The sequence below is a fragment of the Dermochelys coriacea genome, chromosome 9, assembly GCF_009764565.3.
Source record: "Dermochelys coriacea isolate rDerCor1 chromosome 9, rDerCor1.pri.v4, whole genome shotgun sequence".
Taxonomy (NCBI): Eukaryota; Metazoa; Chordata; order Testudines; family Dermochelyidae; genus Dermochelys; species Dermochelys coriacea.
Window position 1 is genome coordinate 16,433,556 of NC_050076.1, and position 15,951 is coordinate 16,449,506.

Here is a 15,951-nt window from a genome sequence, read left to right on the forward strand (position 1 = left end):
TAGCATTGTAAAAATCAGGGCTGTCTATTAGCTTTTGCTGTGGTGGAAATGTGCGGCAGCAAGCAGGAAAATGGGATGAAATTTCATCTTTAATAGCAAAGCTTTGAATAAACTGTTCTAAATTCCTAACATGCCTCTGGCATTTTACTGTCTTCAGTTCTGTCTATAAAAAGGTCAAGACTTAATATGTTGTCTCTTGGTTGGGATGAGGGAGAACAGTGCTAGATTTGGCCATCAGTTTCAGTGCAAGGACCTAACTCTGTCATTCTTACTCATGGTGAGTAGTATCTGATTCCATGAGTCACCCCATTTCTTGGTACGAAAGGTATGACCCAGCGTGAGTAAGGGCAGCAGAATTTGGCCCTAAGCCTTTTGCTGAAATACACACTATAGGGAAGGAGTGATTTAGGGTCAAAATTTCATAGAGTTAAGAATTAATTTATCTGTATAATCAGGTAAATTTTCTAATGAAAGGAAAAATATACTATGAAGTAGTTTTGGAATACAATGAACTAGAGTGCACATTTTATGCCTTCAGAAAATATACACACATAGATAGCTCAATATCTTTATAAATAATATCAGTATTTACAAAATTTTCATTAGTGCCTTTCAGCATTTTGTATTTAAGGGGTAGTTTGTGCAACCCAAACTCTCTCAGCTCTTACACTAGTACACTTACTTCACTAGGAGTTACTTTTATAGAGTGAGTAACATGACCATGGGTTGTACAGTCTAGCTGTAAATATTCTAAACCTTCTGTTTTCTGTGGACATAAAAACAACAGAGGTTCCCCTCTTAACCATACTTTCAAATCATACAGCACATGTTTTTTGCTATCACATGCCAGTCTCCTTTATTATGGTAGCCGGCGCTTTGAACCATGGGACATCAGTGCTCACAATTTTTCGCCCTATGTTCATTAGGTTGTGTCCTGACAGACTCCATTTTTGGTTCTCAAGCTAGTCTGTGTTGGTGCTTGTTGCTGTTTTGGCTGCCAGTTTTTGGCCATGCTAGAAATTATACAAATTGCATGGACATATTGCACTGAAGCTTTTCTAGATTGATTAATATCAGCATTGGTAGTGACAGTCCTCTATTTTCTCTGGGATCATTCTTGGGTTAAAATCAGCAGTTTTAATAAGTCCAGAGTCATATCTTCACAGCCAGACATTTACCCACTTTTGATCTTGTTCCCTGCACATTTCTTTCTCAGCTGGGTTTTATTAGAAGCAAAGTGATAACTGCTTTTAACTATGGGCATAAGATCTTTCCAAATGCCATATTGTTCACTCCTTGTTGTTTATATTATTTATAAAGAGAAATAGGTATAAAATATTAATAAAAAACAGAAAATGAAATTCCTGCAGTAAGTATATTCATCTAAAGAGATACAATTCAGATGGGAGAGGGATGTGAATGTTCAAGGATGTATGCTTCACAAAATGATGGTTCCCTGTAGGAATTTATACAGTGTCCAAAATACTTTATGTGCAGGGTCTGAGTAGTACCTACCCAAAATTATGATAATTTTACCCCCGTATATCCTTTTCATATGTAAAATTAATATTTCAGCTAGAAAGGCCCCCAAAAGGCCCGGGGTCAGCAGGATTCATTGTTGAGAAGAGGTTTCTGCTCCGTATATCTCCCCACGTCTACCAGGTTCTGGGGCAAAAGGGTAGGTTTGAGATCTAAACTGGAGCTTGAGGTAGCAGTACACAGAATTGCTGTGTCAGTGGATCATTCTTGGTGGTTTGGGAGGGTATGATTCCTGTATTTAATGCTGTACATTCTTGGCATCAAGCTTCTGGGGAATTTTTTCATGATATTGGTTGGCACACGAAAATTCTCCCCACATCATGGCCTCCCTGCTAGTCTTTCATACTTTCTTGAAGGGGCAAATTCTGATCCCCACTGTCCCTCCCCCCCATCCCATTCATCACCTCTCCCAACAACCATCGGTCTCCTAAGTTCGGGAACTAGAATGTAACGCCTCTATCCCAAACCTGACTAAAGCATAGTCTGGGTTCTTCCTTCCTACAGCCTCACAGGAAACCTTCATCCAATAGTCCTCCAATGCCCCACCCCCACCACCCACACACACACCAGCTCTACTTTCTACACATGTAATCTCTACACATGCCCATTCTACTCCCTTTTCCTGTGGCACTGACTTCACTTGACTTCACTTGCAATGTTAGCTTGAAGCATGACTCAAGTATTGCCCTTAACCCAACTCCGATCCACACCCACAGATCTTTGTGGAATTAAATTGGGCCTCAAACTCAAACTAGCTGGCCTGTCAGGGGGATGGTCTAGAGCCTGAGTGCTGCTAAGGAGTAAGCTAATAATTCAGTGGAGATGCAGCTACTCTGTGCTGCTAATCCAGTCACCCTGTGAAGCTCAAGTGTGATTTCACATCGCCAACATAGCTGCTGCTGCTCATTGCAGGTAGATTAATTAAGTCAACGGGAGAGCTCTCTCCCATCAGCTTAGAGTGGCTATAGTAGAGAACTTACAGTGGCACAGCTGCATTGGGGCAGCTGCACCACTGTAAGCTCTCTAGTGTAGCCATAGCCACAGCCTTAGCTTGCCTAGCTAATAGAGGAGTGTGGGGCAGAGGGAAAGGTGGCCACTTGCTGGATCTTGGATTGGAGGGACTCAGATGAATGTCTTCCAAGGGACTCCAGATTTGCTTTTTGCATGTGTTTAATGCTTCTCCTGCAATGCACAGTTTTCACCTCAGCTGTATCTATGAATGCCATTCTTTGCCATTCATATTAGATTAATATTTCACCTCTTCCCTCAGCCCACTTTGCTTTTGTTGTCCTTTTTTTCACTGAAATACTGTATCAAACTATTAATCACTTTGCACATGATGCCTCTCTCTGATTATCTTGCCTATGGGATGTGGAAGTGGCCAGGGGGTTCTTTTGCATTAGAGGTGAAGCTTGAATTATGTAAGAAGCAGCCGGTGAATTGAGCTGATATTGGATCCTTGCAGAGTTTGGCACTTGGGAGCACTTTCATTTTTACTCTGTGTAATGATATAATCAATAGGATTACTGAGGAGATGAACTAGGGAGGCCTGAGTGTATCTTCTCCTGTTATGCTGTTGACATACAGTGTATGGAAAGGAGATGTTGGTAGTCAGAGAAAGGAGCATCCCTCTCTCCCAGTCCATACTGTAAGGAATCATGGTCCATAACACCGCCAGTCTGGAAGCATGGCATGCAGCAGAGCTGGTCTCTCGGCAACCTAATGAGAGCACTGGCCTGTAGTAGGCTGCATGATTGGTTGGAAGAGTCAACAGACTGGGTCTTTAGCCCAGCAGCAGTCCAGCAGCTGCTCAAAATATTGACCCGGGATTGAAATAGCTCCTGTGTCTGCTTGTTCCCAGCATTCCTCCTGCCCTACTTCTGCGTTGGCCCCACCTTTGCCTTGCTCCAGGTAACCTGGTCTTGACCCTCAGATTCCTGAGATTGGCATCTGGCCTCTGACTTTAATTCTGACTCTTGGCTCCAATTCCTGACTTGTGACTTCAGCTCTGGCACCTGGCCTCTGACTCCTGTTCTAACCACTGGGCACACCACCCAAGTCCTAGTCTCTGACAATCTGAGCAGTCTCAACACAAATAATAAGAGAACTATAGCTGATATAGTGAGCCTGGATTCTTCAAAGGCCAGTGTCTCTCTCATGGAGATAATGGGAGCCCTCATACCTTGCAGGCCCAGGTTGCCAAGCCTACAAGTTTACATCAGGGATTATATAAGGTCCCGCAATTTCTATGCCCATACCCAATAACCCACAAGCAAGACCCTTAGGTCTCCTCCAGCTTCTGCTCATGCCTCCACAGCCTTGGTCTACTGTATCAATGGATTTCATTGTGGAACTGCCATGCTTCCAGAGACACTCAGTAATCCAGGTTGTTGCTGACCTCTTAACAAAAATGGCGCACTTCATTCCACACTGTACTGTTCTTACTGCACAGGAGACGGCTTGGCTCTTCTTGGGAAATGTATTTAGCTACTGATAGGCATTTCATCAGACTGGAGTCCCCAGTTCATCTCCCAATTCTGGCAGGAATTGAGCTCATCCACCTATCAACTGCAGACTAAAGGGCAAACAGAGAGTCATCAAATCCTGCAGCAGTATCTCTGCTCCTTTCCGAGTTTCCACCAGGATGACCGGCTTCCTCTGCTGTGCTACGCCGAAATCACATATAACAATGCAATCCACACCTTGACCCCACACAGCCCGTTATTTGCAAACGATAGCTTTCACGGAGACTTAGCCATGAGCCACCCAGAATTGGCTGCTGTTGATTTAGTTTCCCATCTACACCGGGTACATTAGGAGCTGAAGGAACACTTGCAATCCACCAAAGACGCCTATAAACACTATGCAGATTAAGACTGTCAGGCTGTTTCTAATCTGGCCATAGGGGACAAGGCGTGGCTGTTTTCCCAGAAGCTGCCCGATTAGTTGGAAGAGTCAGCAGACCAACTCTTAAGCCCAGCAGCAGTTCTTCGGTTGCTCGAAGCATTCTCTCACAGCTGTGATAGCTCCTGTGCTTGCTTGTTCCAGCCCTGCTCTTGCCTTGCCTCACTCCAAGTAACCTGGTCCTGACCCTCGGCTCTGATTTCTGACTTGGGCTCTGGCCTCTGACTCCAGCTCTGACTTTGGGCTCCTGCTCCTGGCTGTTGACACATGCTCTAACCACTAACCCTGATTCCTGTTCTGCCCATTGAGAACAACCATCTACATCCTGGTCTCTGACACATACCTCCCCATTACATTACTCTGCCACCTATTCCTCCACATTAGCTGTAAAATATTCTGTAATCAGCTGCATATTTCTCATTTGGCACTCCGTCAATGGGCTCCAGAAGTTGGCTGGGGGACTCCAGTTTCATCATCCTTGGCTGCTGTAGTTAGTGCCTGAGCTTGAAGAATAGGCAGATTTACTGGAACTCCTTTGCGGCAGATTTAAATGAGGCTGTCACTGACTGGACAGTATCCCAGTATTTATGCAGATGCATCCTTGTTCAAAAGAAATGCTGTTTCTCTCTCAACTATCCCTTCTGTCCTTGTATACGTAGCTAAGTCTTCTCTGCTGGAGCTTATAAACTGATCTCAAAACTGCCACTGAAAGTGTATGCAGGAGGGGAGAGTGTAGTTGTTCTGTTTGGACCGTTAGATATGCTAGCTGGTCATTCAAGATCTAAAAAATTCTTCACAGGCCTTATGTTCTTAGGAGAAAAACTGTGTCCTTTAGAAAGTCTACTTCCTAATTTTGGGTTTTCCATATTAGTCTCTCTAAGACCCCAACTTCAGAGTGAATGGTTCATTTGTATCAACTTAAGGGCTCCTGGAAGAATTTTATGATCCATTTCTTACTTGAAGAAGAGTTAATGATTATTCCTTTCACATATATATGTACATTTTTTGTTATTTTAGAAGCTGATTTCCAACACAATCTTATGCATACACTAATTTGCTCTTTGTACAATCTGATTTCAATAACACATGGATTGCATTTATATCTGGATTGGCTGAAACAATTGCATTTCCATCTGGATGAGCTGAAAGCAACTGGATTTTTTTTTATTTCTGGATTAGCAACACACCTGTTGTCCACAACAGAGGACTAGGTGCTTGATTTATTAATTTCAGAACAAAACAAACCACCTTCTTGATGCCATGTTCATTGTTTCTTTCAAATCTAACAAAAGCATTCCCGGTGTTTTTTCAGTATTGAAGGTAAGGACATTTCTTTCAGTGGGAATGCACGGCAGAACATTTGTGCTGGGATCTTAACCCTTAGAGCTTCTCTTCTTCAGATTCATCTGCTGGAAATGCCCTCTTGAATCTTTGTTTTCCCTTTTCAGATTAAAAAGGAAATGTGTGAAATATAAGTTGTCTATTGGTGTCTTGAAAATTCATTTACCGTATTGTCTGCCTGGTAACTTGGATTCCTCAAGGCATCCACTAGCCTAATATATTTGAAGGAGGAGGGTGTTTTTGCATGCCTGTGTCCTCAATTGCCTATTGCTGTTTTTATGGGTCTTTCTCATCTTTCAGGGGTTGGAACTGCCACTGCGAGATTTCCTGATCATATGATCAATTTATGGTCTCAGATTTTGCAAACACAACAGTCAAATGACTGCTGTTGTAACATGTTGCAAAAATACATATTCGTGTCCAATTATAATCTCTTGCAGTAATGCCAGGTTCTGCCTGCAGTAAGCTTTGGCAGGGTTAGGGGACTGCTTTCAAGGCAAGTGTAAAACTGTCTGTAACCTGTATAGCCACTTTGAAAGGGTTGTTCAAATCAGTACCAAGGCATTTCAAATACACAGTGAAATGAAAATTGGGTTTGGTCTCGCTAACAGTTGTGAAACTATCACTGAACTACATTTGGAGAGACTCCAAGCAAACAGTTCAGTTTAGGCTCTGGGGAAGGGATAGGCTGTTGGGTTTCGCATGAGTTTGATTCTGTTAAAATCAAAAAAGGACTTGTATATTGGGGAAGACATTTGTATGTAGAGGGCCAAGTTCTCTGTGGGTGTGGGCTGGTACAGCTCCACTGACTTTAAACAACCTGCTTTCTCAAATTGGCAAAAAACGGAGTAGGGCCAGTTCAGAATTTGGATGCTTATTCATGAGGCAGAATGATGCTCCATTGGTATCACATTGGCCAACCGCAGAACTTCTACCAACAAGGGACATGAGCCAAATAAGACTCAAGTATAAAGTGGCAGATGAAGGACTAATGGCTTCTGGGAAGATCCTTTTTTAGTCTTATTATTATTTTACCTCTCCTGAGAACAGCACCACTATGCTTCCCGCTAATATTGCCTACAATGTTGAGAGTTTTCTTCTGCTGCTTCCAGACTGTCCAGCAGCTCCGCTTGTGCTACAGAAACCAACTGGGGTCTGAAAGGTAGACCCCAGAGAGGGGAAGGAGTCTAAAGAGAGAAAGGAAAAGAAGAGTAAGATAGGTAAAAGAAAGGCGGCAAAGAGAAGTAGACCGAGGGATGGAGAAAACTGGCTCATGGAAGCAGCACAAGAGAGAAAGTAGATGAGAAAGGGAAAACAGAAGAGAGAGGTAGGAAATCTGTCCTGCCAGAAATAGAGCTTCTAGTCAGTGTCAAGGAGCTGGTGCCTTCAGAAGAACGAGGTTAAGCAGTGGGAAGAGCAGGGGAAAAGAATCAACTGACTAGACCAAAATATGGAAAGGACAGAGAGAATGGACAGTGCACACATTACATTTTCTCTAGATTGGATTTATTTTCAAAGGCAGATCTCCCTCGCCATGCCAATTTAGCTTCTTTTTTTGGCATCTTTTCTTTTCTACCTCTTCTTCACCCCACCCACCCTCTCTGCATGTCGTCTTTCTTTCCATCTTTCTTTCTTCTTTCTTTCTGACTCAGCTGCAATGCCCACTTCTGTCTGTAGTTTCCTGCTGGGTGTGCTCTGTTGCAACCCACTAGGAGGCTAGGCAGCTTCCAGCATCCCCCACCCCACTCCCAGCCTCCTTTTGTCTGGAGCTCCAAAATTACCACTTCTGAAATTGCCACTTTTCACCCCACTGATCTGCACCGATAGCAAGGAAATGCAGAAAAGGGAACATTGGTTAAACATTTTCCTTTTCAAGTTTACCCTAATATGGAAGTCCTTATTGAATCCAAGCATCTGGTGCTTAGTGTTAATGGGTATAAAAGAGGGGCATGAAACAATGTACTGATTAGAAATACAGGAAAATGGCTATACAGGTGACTTGGGTGTAGAATTGTAGGGAAGTGAAGCAACTTGTGTTCATTGATTTTCCTGTTGTGTTACCTCAGGTAGAGGAACGTTCTCGACTCAACCGGCAAAGCTCCCCAGCAATGCCTCACAAAGTGGCTAACAGGATATCTGATCCAAACCTGCCTCCTCGTTCAGAGTCCTTTAGCATTAGTGGCGTGCAGCCAGCTCGGACACCTCCCATGCTCAGACCAGTGGATCCACAGGTATGGTACTTTGGTCCTAGGTCCATGCAAGTTTAATTACACCAGGAGGCTGGTAGTTCTGGTAAGAGAATCACAACATTTGTGGATTAAAAGGAAAGAATTTCTTAACACATGGGTTTCTCAGCTCTAGATTTGTTTGTAAATAAGAGCAGCATCTGCATTTACACTAGATGGAATAAAAATAAAAGGATTACAGCTCTCATGCTGCCAAGTATAGTGTGATCATTAGTTGAAGCCAAGGTTGTGTTCTTTCTTCTCCTTGCCATTGTATAACTTAGCACTGTTAGGTACGTTATGATGTTCTTTTCCTTCCTTTGAAGCATCAGGTATTGGCTGCTGTTGGAGACAAGTTAAAGGACTTAGGTGAACCATTGGTCTGCTCCAGTATGACAGTTCCTTTGTTTCTGTTGGGACCCTTTTTATCCAAAGTGAAACTGCAGAGCCTGGTACAGTAGGCCTAGTATGGCTCAATGTTTAGGTTATCAGAAAAGGATTTTGCTTCTTTTCCTTCAGTGTTTTTTTTAAACATTCAGTTAACAATTGCAATCAGACATCTGGAAAAGCCCAACCACAAGTTCCAAAAATACACTTTCACAAGACATCATGAGGGTGTAGAGACTGGGCCCAGTTCTGCCCCAGAAATGCAGGCACAGCTCCTGTGGAGTGAGGGCTCCAGGGGTGTGTCTTCTGCCAGCGCTGGATATAAAATCTTTTCCCCAAGTTTGTATGTGGTTTCTACAGGAAAATCCACAAATTAACTGAACTTTATCCACATTCCGGTATCTGCCTCTGCTAAAGTCTTTCGTACTACCTGGTGAGTCAGCAGTGCAACATGAACTTTAACTTGCTATGTGAGGAATGCTCTGCAGCATACTTTTATTTGTTTCAGATGGAGTCCAGAATTAAACAAACAATAAACATCCCATCTCACCTTAGTCTTTTAACTAACAGAAATTAAATATACTTCGCTTGCCTCCTTTAAAAGTTTCCAAACCTTATGCTTTTTTAAAAAAAGTGACTGACATTAATTGTCAGTGACTGGCATTCATTTTTTCATTACTACTATGTTATTGAAAGACTTTATCATTTCACACACAAAACCCCATATAAATAAGTGTGTAAATTTGTTATTTACACTGGTAATAGAGGATTCCATTTTATGCTGTATCAGAGGAGCCCTTGGCTAAATCCCTCCAGGTCCTATAAGTGTGAAGGGGTTTAACAAGGCCACTTGCAGATTTTATAAGATTTTTGGGAAGCAGCTGTGACCTGATATAACCTAGGCATTCTCGGATGGATGAGGTGCAAGTGCCATCCTAACTGTTGCACTCCTAAGACTTGCAAGAGAGAGAGTCCTTAGGTCTATTGGACAGGATGCTATCTAGCCAGACTGTGGAGATTCACACCATTATTGCTTTTTTGTTGTTTTTTAAAGCCATCAGTGCTTCAGACTTTCTGGAGACTGAAGCTGTTTTTTTGCATTTATTTTTTCCATCATTTTTTCTTTCTTTTTTTTTTTAATTAAAAACCTAGGAAAATTCATACCAAAATCATTAGGGTAATGTTAAAGTTGTATGGCTAAGAACTTAAAAAACCAGGAATGCTAAGTTAAGATTTCTCATGCAACCTTAACTATGCTTCCTTGTGTATTTGAGATTATAGAAAAAATACATGATATATTTATATTGTATTATTTGAGAAATAATATGTGATCATGTATATGAAGACTATCATCATGCATATGCAAAAGTAGTCAGAGTAAAGGTTACATGTGCAACCCTAACTTTGGCATTTCATGACTTTAGAATGCTGAACTGTGCAAACTTAATGTTCTTTTAAGAACGTTTTTGTATGGAGTTTGTATAAGAATCCAGAAAGACCTGAAACCAAAACACAGTACAGATTTCAAACCTAGGTGTTTTTTTAAAAATACATTAGAACTATTGAGATTTTTTAAATTTTTTTTAAAACATTTTATGCTGATGGTTTTGTTTTGACTTGGTGCTTAGATTCCACATCTGGTCAGTGTGAAATCCCAAGGAACCTCCTTGTCTGGCTCTCAGTCACTGCACGAACAACCCGCAAAGGGAATGGCTGGGTTTCAGGAGGCTCTGACGGTGACCTCTCACCGCACTGAGATGCCAAGGCAGAACTCGGACCCCACCTCAGAAAACCCTCCTCTCCCCCCTCGTGTTGAAAAGTTTGACAGAAGTTCTTGGTTACGACAGGAGGAGGACGTTCCACCAAAGGTAACATTTGTATTGCTCCTAACATCGAAAGCTTGAAAGAGGCAATCCCAGAGCTCATCCCCTCAGCACTACTCAACACTGCATTGCAGGGGACAGACTTTTGGGGCTTCTTTCTGAACCGGTGGAGTTCACATCCTGTTAAATTCAGGGACTGGTCCTGTGCAGTGCTGAGCATCTCCTGCATAATTGTAAGCACGAGGGTGCTCAGGACTTCAGAGATGTTCAGCAGTTTGCAGGTTTGGCTTTCAGCTGGTATGCAGGTTTTTTTCCTATTACCACTATATGTGTGGCACCTTAGAGACTAACAAATTTATTAGAGCATAAGCTTTCGTGAGCTACAGCTCACTTCATCGGATGCATCCGATGAAGTGAGCTGTAGCTCACAAAAGCTTATGCTCTAATAAATTTGTTAGTCTCTAAGGTGCCACAAGTACTCCTTTTCTTTTTGCGAATACAGACTAACACGGCTGCTACTCTGAAACCTGTCACTATATGTGTGTAAGTCTTGTGATACACTGCAAAGAAAATTCTCAAGCCCAGGTTGAATCCAGAACAAATCTACATCTATTTTCCCTTGAGGAAAAAAAATGCTTTCTGCTTAAATTGAATTATTTAGGAACATAAAATTTGTCATACTCAGACCTTTGGTCCTTCTAGTTCAGTGTCCTGCCTCCAGTTGTAATCAATACCTGATGGAAGATTTGTAAGGGCTCCAGCAGCTTTATACCTTCAACGACATTACGGCAGCATCTGGCAGTACCTCTTTAATTAAGGCTCTTCTGTTACAGTATTTCAGTTGCATTGTTCATAAGCTTTTTTGCAAGGGTTGGGAGGGTGGGGAAATGAATTATAACTTTACTGTTAAAAATTTTCCTGAAATGGAATCAGCTCTAAGCTCAGGAGCATATATACAAAGAAAAAGGTATTGCAAATGGATTAGAGACATTGAAGTAAACAGTATTTTTCCATGATTTAAATGCAGTTTTGCTGTGCTCCAGCAAATAAGCAACTTGCATTTTAAAATAAAGTATCTGCTATTTATGTATGGGAGCCATGATGTATTGTGTCCACACATAATACTGTTTGCACTTTTGGCAACCATCTTATTGAGAGGATCCATTAGTGCTTACCTGAGGGGAGAGTAAGCTGGCAGTAGTTTTTAAATATGATAATCCTTTGGTGAAAACACATCTCTTGATGCTAACGCTCCGACCAGTTACCGTGCAGTGTCTTGCCTTTCCTTACTAATGTGATTCAAAAGATGTCAGCTGCCCAATTCTGGCAACATCGGCTACCCTCCAGTGTTTTTGGAATCCAATCAGTTGAGATTCAGACCTGGCACAGGTCAGTAATAGTGGCTGTTGCATGTTCTACTCAGAGTAATGGACAGCGGTGAGCTGCCTGATCATCCTATCAGTGTCCTTCAATACTACTATGATTGGGAAGTGCTGCCGACTCTTCTGGAGGACTTGGCAGAGATGGATAGGAGTTGTTTTGAATTGTCTTCATTCATTGTCTACCGAAAGGTTACGAAGAGTAATTGCTGTCCTCCCAGGGGTCTCACTTGCAGAGTCTCTTAGGGACAGTCTTGTCGCCCCTCTGTTCAAACAGCATGTAAGGATATTGTTAGAGCTTGTGAGATGGGTATCAATAGCATATTGCAGACACTGTGGCCCATTTCTTTTTGCTGATCCAGGGCGAGCTGTTTCCTTGCTTACCTAGTATTTGCTGGAGGCATTACAGGGACATGGATAAAAGCTAGCAGACTTTTGGTTGTCATACCTGATTGGACCATAGGCCTTTGTGGTCCAGTGCCTTGTGCGTGACAGTTTTCAAAACCAGATGCTCTAGAAGAAGGTGCAAGAAGCTCAGAAAAAGACAACTAGGGACTAATCTATCCATGGAGGAGGTTTCTTCTTAATCTAACCACTTATTGGTTACTATGCCCTGAAACATGAAGACATAGCTCTCTCTTAGCCTAAAATAATTTTTTTAACTATCTAACATAATATGTGGATCTTCTCATTATCAGTGCAATGTCTAATCCTTTTTTGAATCATACTAAGCTTTTGGCTTCTGCCTCATCTTGTGCCAGGGAGTTCCACAGGTAAGCAATGACCTTAGTTCTTATCATAGGGCCGAAGTATTGCATAACATCCTGTAGGATACTGATGTGTAACAGGCACACAGAGAGCTCAAAATTACAGTGGACTGAGTCAAGGTCAAGGTTCTAGCCTTGTGTAAAAAGGTGCTGAGTCCAAAAGCCCTTATTTACTATGGAATGTTGTTTGTTCTGGGATATCTGAGGTGATCCACCCTAATTTGAACATCTGGTTTTCAGTGACGTCTGGCTTTCAGTGATGTCTGGCTTTCAGCTAATTGTACAGCTGAAATGACTGAGGCCAAAAAGTCATGTGACTTGATCAAGGTAGTTGAATGGCTCAACCTGGAGTCCACACAGGGACCTTCCTTCTTCCCATCCTTTGTCTTTGACCACTAGGCCGCATTACCTCTGTGGTATTATTACAATTAATTAAAAAGTAATTTATTTTTACCTGAACAAGTAGCTCTAAGAGCTGCTACATTGAGCTTTCTGACTAGTCCAGATTTTAGGACTGTTCTGTTTTGAATGTGTTTTTTGTTAATTTTGGTGCTCACTGCTTGATATTAACACTTACTTTTTTTAGACTTCAGGCGACTATACTGTCGGGAATGGCCCTGCCCTACGAGGGATAAAATAAATGACTTTTCAGGTCTTTCCTGTCTCAGATATCTATGATTCTTTGTACGTGCCAAGAACTTTGTGTTTTATAACTGCTGTAAATATTTCATATCTCTCAGTGGAAAAGTAATTACATATCCAGCTCGAAAACCTGCCGAAACCTGATCTTCCCCCAAATGCATGAGGAGAATATCCAAGTTCAATTGTACAGTCCTAATAGCTTTGACGCTTTCAATTTTCTTTCAGGTGCCTCAGCGAACAACTTCAATATCCCCAGCACTAGCTAGAAAGAACTCTCCTGGGAATGGCACTGCGTTGGGAACTAGATTAGGATCACAGCCCATCAGAGCAAGGTACGGGAGGCCATGTGGGAAAGGGAAAAAAATATCAATGAATCTGTCTGTTAGTTTTATAATTTTCTTCCTGGTGCCCTGGTTTGTGAGCCTCACAAAGGAAGCGGGGTCACTGGATCATGAGTCAGTGTCCACCGCATTCAGTGGATGGATTACCACAATCTATATACTGCTGTTGCGGGAAATGGAGAGTCTCATCATAACAAACACTAAACCAATGATTTTAGGCCCCAGACTGGCCCCCATTGGAATCAATGGCAAAACTCCTAGGATGCAGTCCTTAGTCGTCTTGTCAATAAATCTAGTCAAAATTTAAAAAATAAAGCATTCTCTGCTCTCTTTTAACATGGATTTACTGATAAACTACAATCGCTTTGCATCTCCTCCGTAGCTTGATGAAGTTTGAGATTTCCATTAATTAGAATTGTACAGCATCACCAAAGGCTGTGAACATTTGGCCTCTGGGACTCCTAATATTATCTGTGCAAAATCCTGATGAGTTGAAATGTCTATGTTCTTAGACTTTCCAAGATTTCTAGCTGGATGCAGAAGATGCTCTGGACTCTCAGCTACTGCTATTGTCTTCATTGGGAATTTCACCATAACTTTAGTGAAGCAGGATTTGGTCCTTTTAGCTCCTTCCCGCTGCACACTGAGGGTCAAATTCTGCCTAACTCAGTGATGCTGAGGGGTGAGCAGAGATGGTCATAGATACATTCTCCAGTATCCCTGCTAATCAGAGCAGGATTCCATCAGCAGTGCAGGGGACTGTGTAAGGGGAGGACTCTGCATTGTTATTGTCTAATAAGGGTTTAATCTGTCTTAAATTCAAGTCAATGACAAAATTCCCATTATAGATTAATAGATTCATAGATACTAAGGTCAGAAGGGACCATTCTGATCATCTAGTCCGACCTCCTGCACAACGCAGGCCACAGAATTTCACCCACCCACTCCTATGAAAAACCTCACCCATGTCTGAGCTTTTGAAGTCCTTAAATCATGGTTTAAAGACTTCAAGGAGCAGAGAAGCCTCCCTCAAGTCAACCATGCCCCATGCTACAGAGGAAGGCGAAAAACCTCCAGGGCCTCTCCAATCTGCCCTGGAGGAAAATTTCTTCCCGACCCCAAATATGGCGATCAGCTAAACCCTGAGCATATGGGCAAGATTCACCAGCCAGATACTACAGAAAATTCTTTCCTGGGTAACTCAGATCCCATCCATCTAATATCCCATCTCAGGGGATTTGGCCTATTTACCCTGAATATTTAAAGATCAATTACTTACCAAAATCCCATTATCCCATCATACCATCTCCTCCATAAACTTATCAAGTAGAATCTTAAAACCAGATAAATCTTTTGCCCCCACTGCTTCCCTTGGAAGGCTATTCCAAAACTTCACTCCTCTGATGGTTAAAAACCTTCGTCTGATTTCAAGTCTAAATTTACCCATTATGGTAAATGGGTCCTATAGGAACAGTGTGTGTCCCTGGCTAGCATGTGCCACTGACATTAAGTAGTTGGGGACTAGACAGTTCTGTTAGCCCAGGTTGGCCTATTAACCATTCCAACTACTAGCACTCCCAGGAAAGATCCTGTCCTAACTTCCCCTAATCCTCACTATAATCTCTTCTCCCTTTCCCCTTGTGCACCTGGACAGCACATTATAGGATCTAGCCCTGAGCTTTTTAAAACAATAGAAAATGCAACAGGTTCAGTCATAGCAGAAGCAAAAGAATGAGGTTAGACAGGTGAGATCTTGTCTTTGATTTGCAAATTGCGATAGTATGATTGGCAGAACTCCAGATCTCTTCAAATGAAATGCCAGTTTAAATCTCAGGATAAATATTTGTATTCCATATATCTTTGTATTATGGAAATGTTTGATGTTTTCTTTATCTTGTCCTCTTAGGATGAGGTATAAGGCTTCAAACTAGATGTTCCTAGGTAGGATATTCTCAGCCAAATTACCAATAGGTCATGACTTTCAGCATAAGCTTTTCTTCCCAGCCAGTCTGATTCTCTCTGCAGCAGCACTGCATGTTGTATAGCAGGCTCAGTGTAAGATGGGTGCTAGGGTAGCCAAACTAATATGTATTGCCAAATATTTTTAGAAAAAATTCTCTTTGTTATGAGCAGAAAGGCCATTTACCTCTGGGTGTCACTGGGTGGATTGAGCTCTTTAAGAAGGAAGTGCTCCAGCCCACCCGGGCCTCTTCAAGAGCTTCAGTGGGGGATTGATAGAGACAGAAGTTCCCTGTAAAGAGCCAGAGGGGAACAGGAAGCAGGAAAAAGCAGCTCTGGCAAAGAAGATCTGTAGCGAGCAGGAAGCTCTTGCCTGGGAGAAGGGTTGGAGCCAGGAAGCCGGAGCTGGGAAGCCAAAGCCAGAAAGCTGAGCTCCACTAGGAAGGACAGGGAGTGGCAGCTTCATGGGGAACAGATTGAGACCGAAGACAAGCTCTGAGTATGGTAGAAGATGCCAGAGCTGAGTATGAACTTGTGATGTGGTGATGGACTTCATTTTGGAACTCTGAGAACTGTGTTTGAACTGTTTCTGGTATGAAACCAGCCCCAGGCATGGGTGGTGGTAGCCAGGAGAAAGACTGTGT

At 42.3% G+C, this 15,951-nt stretch overlaps 1 protein-coding gene across 31 annotated transcripts in view; it reads left to right on the forward strand.

Moving 5' to 3' along the window:
• The window catches only part of TNIK (TRAF2 and NCK interacting kinase), a 308,457-nt gene that overhangs the window by 243,184 nt on the left and 49,322 nt on the right, over positions 1–15,951 (forward strand). For 22 of the 31 annotated variants that reach the window (XM_043491760.1, XM_043491773.1, XM_043491762.1 and 19 more), the window contains 3 exons: positions 7,851–8,015; positions 10,025–10,264; positions 13,233–13,339. In XM_043491760.1, coding sequence (XP_043347695.1) covers positions 7,851–8,015; positions 10,025–10,264; positions 13,233–13,339 — 512 coding nt within the window. The remainder of the gene's footprint in view (positions 1–7,850; positions 8,016–10,024; positions 10,265–13,232; positions 13,340–15,951) is intronic. The other 9 variants (XM_043491776.1, XM_043491777.1, XM_043491780.1 and 6 more) reach the window with 1 other exon arrangement.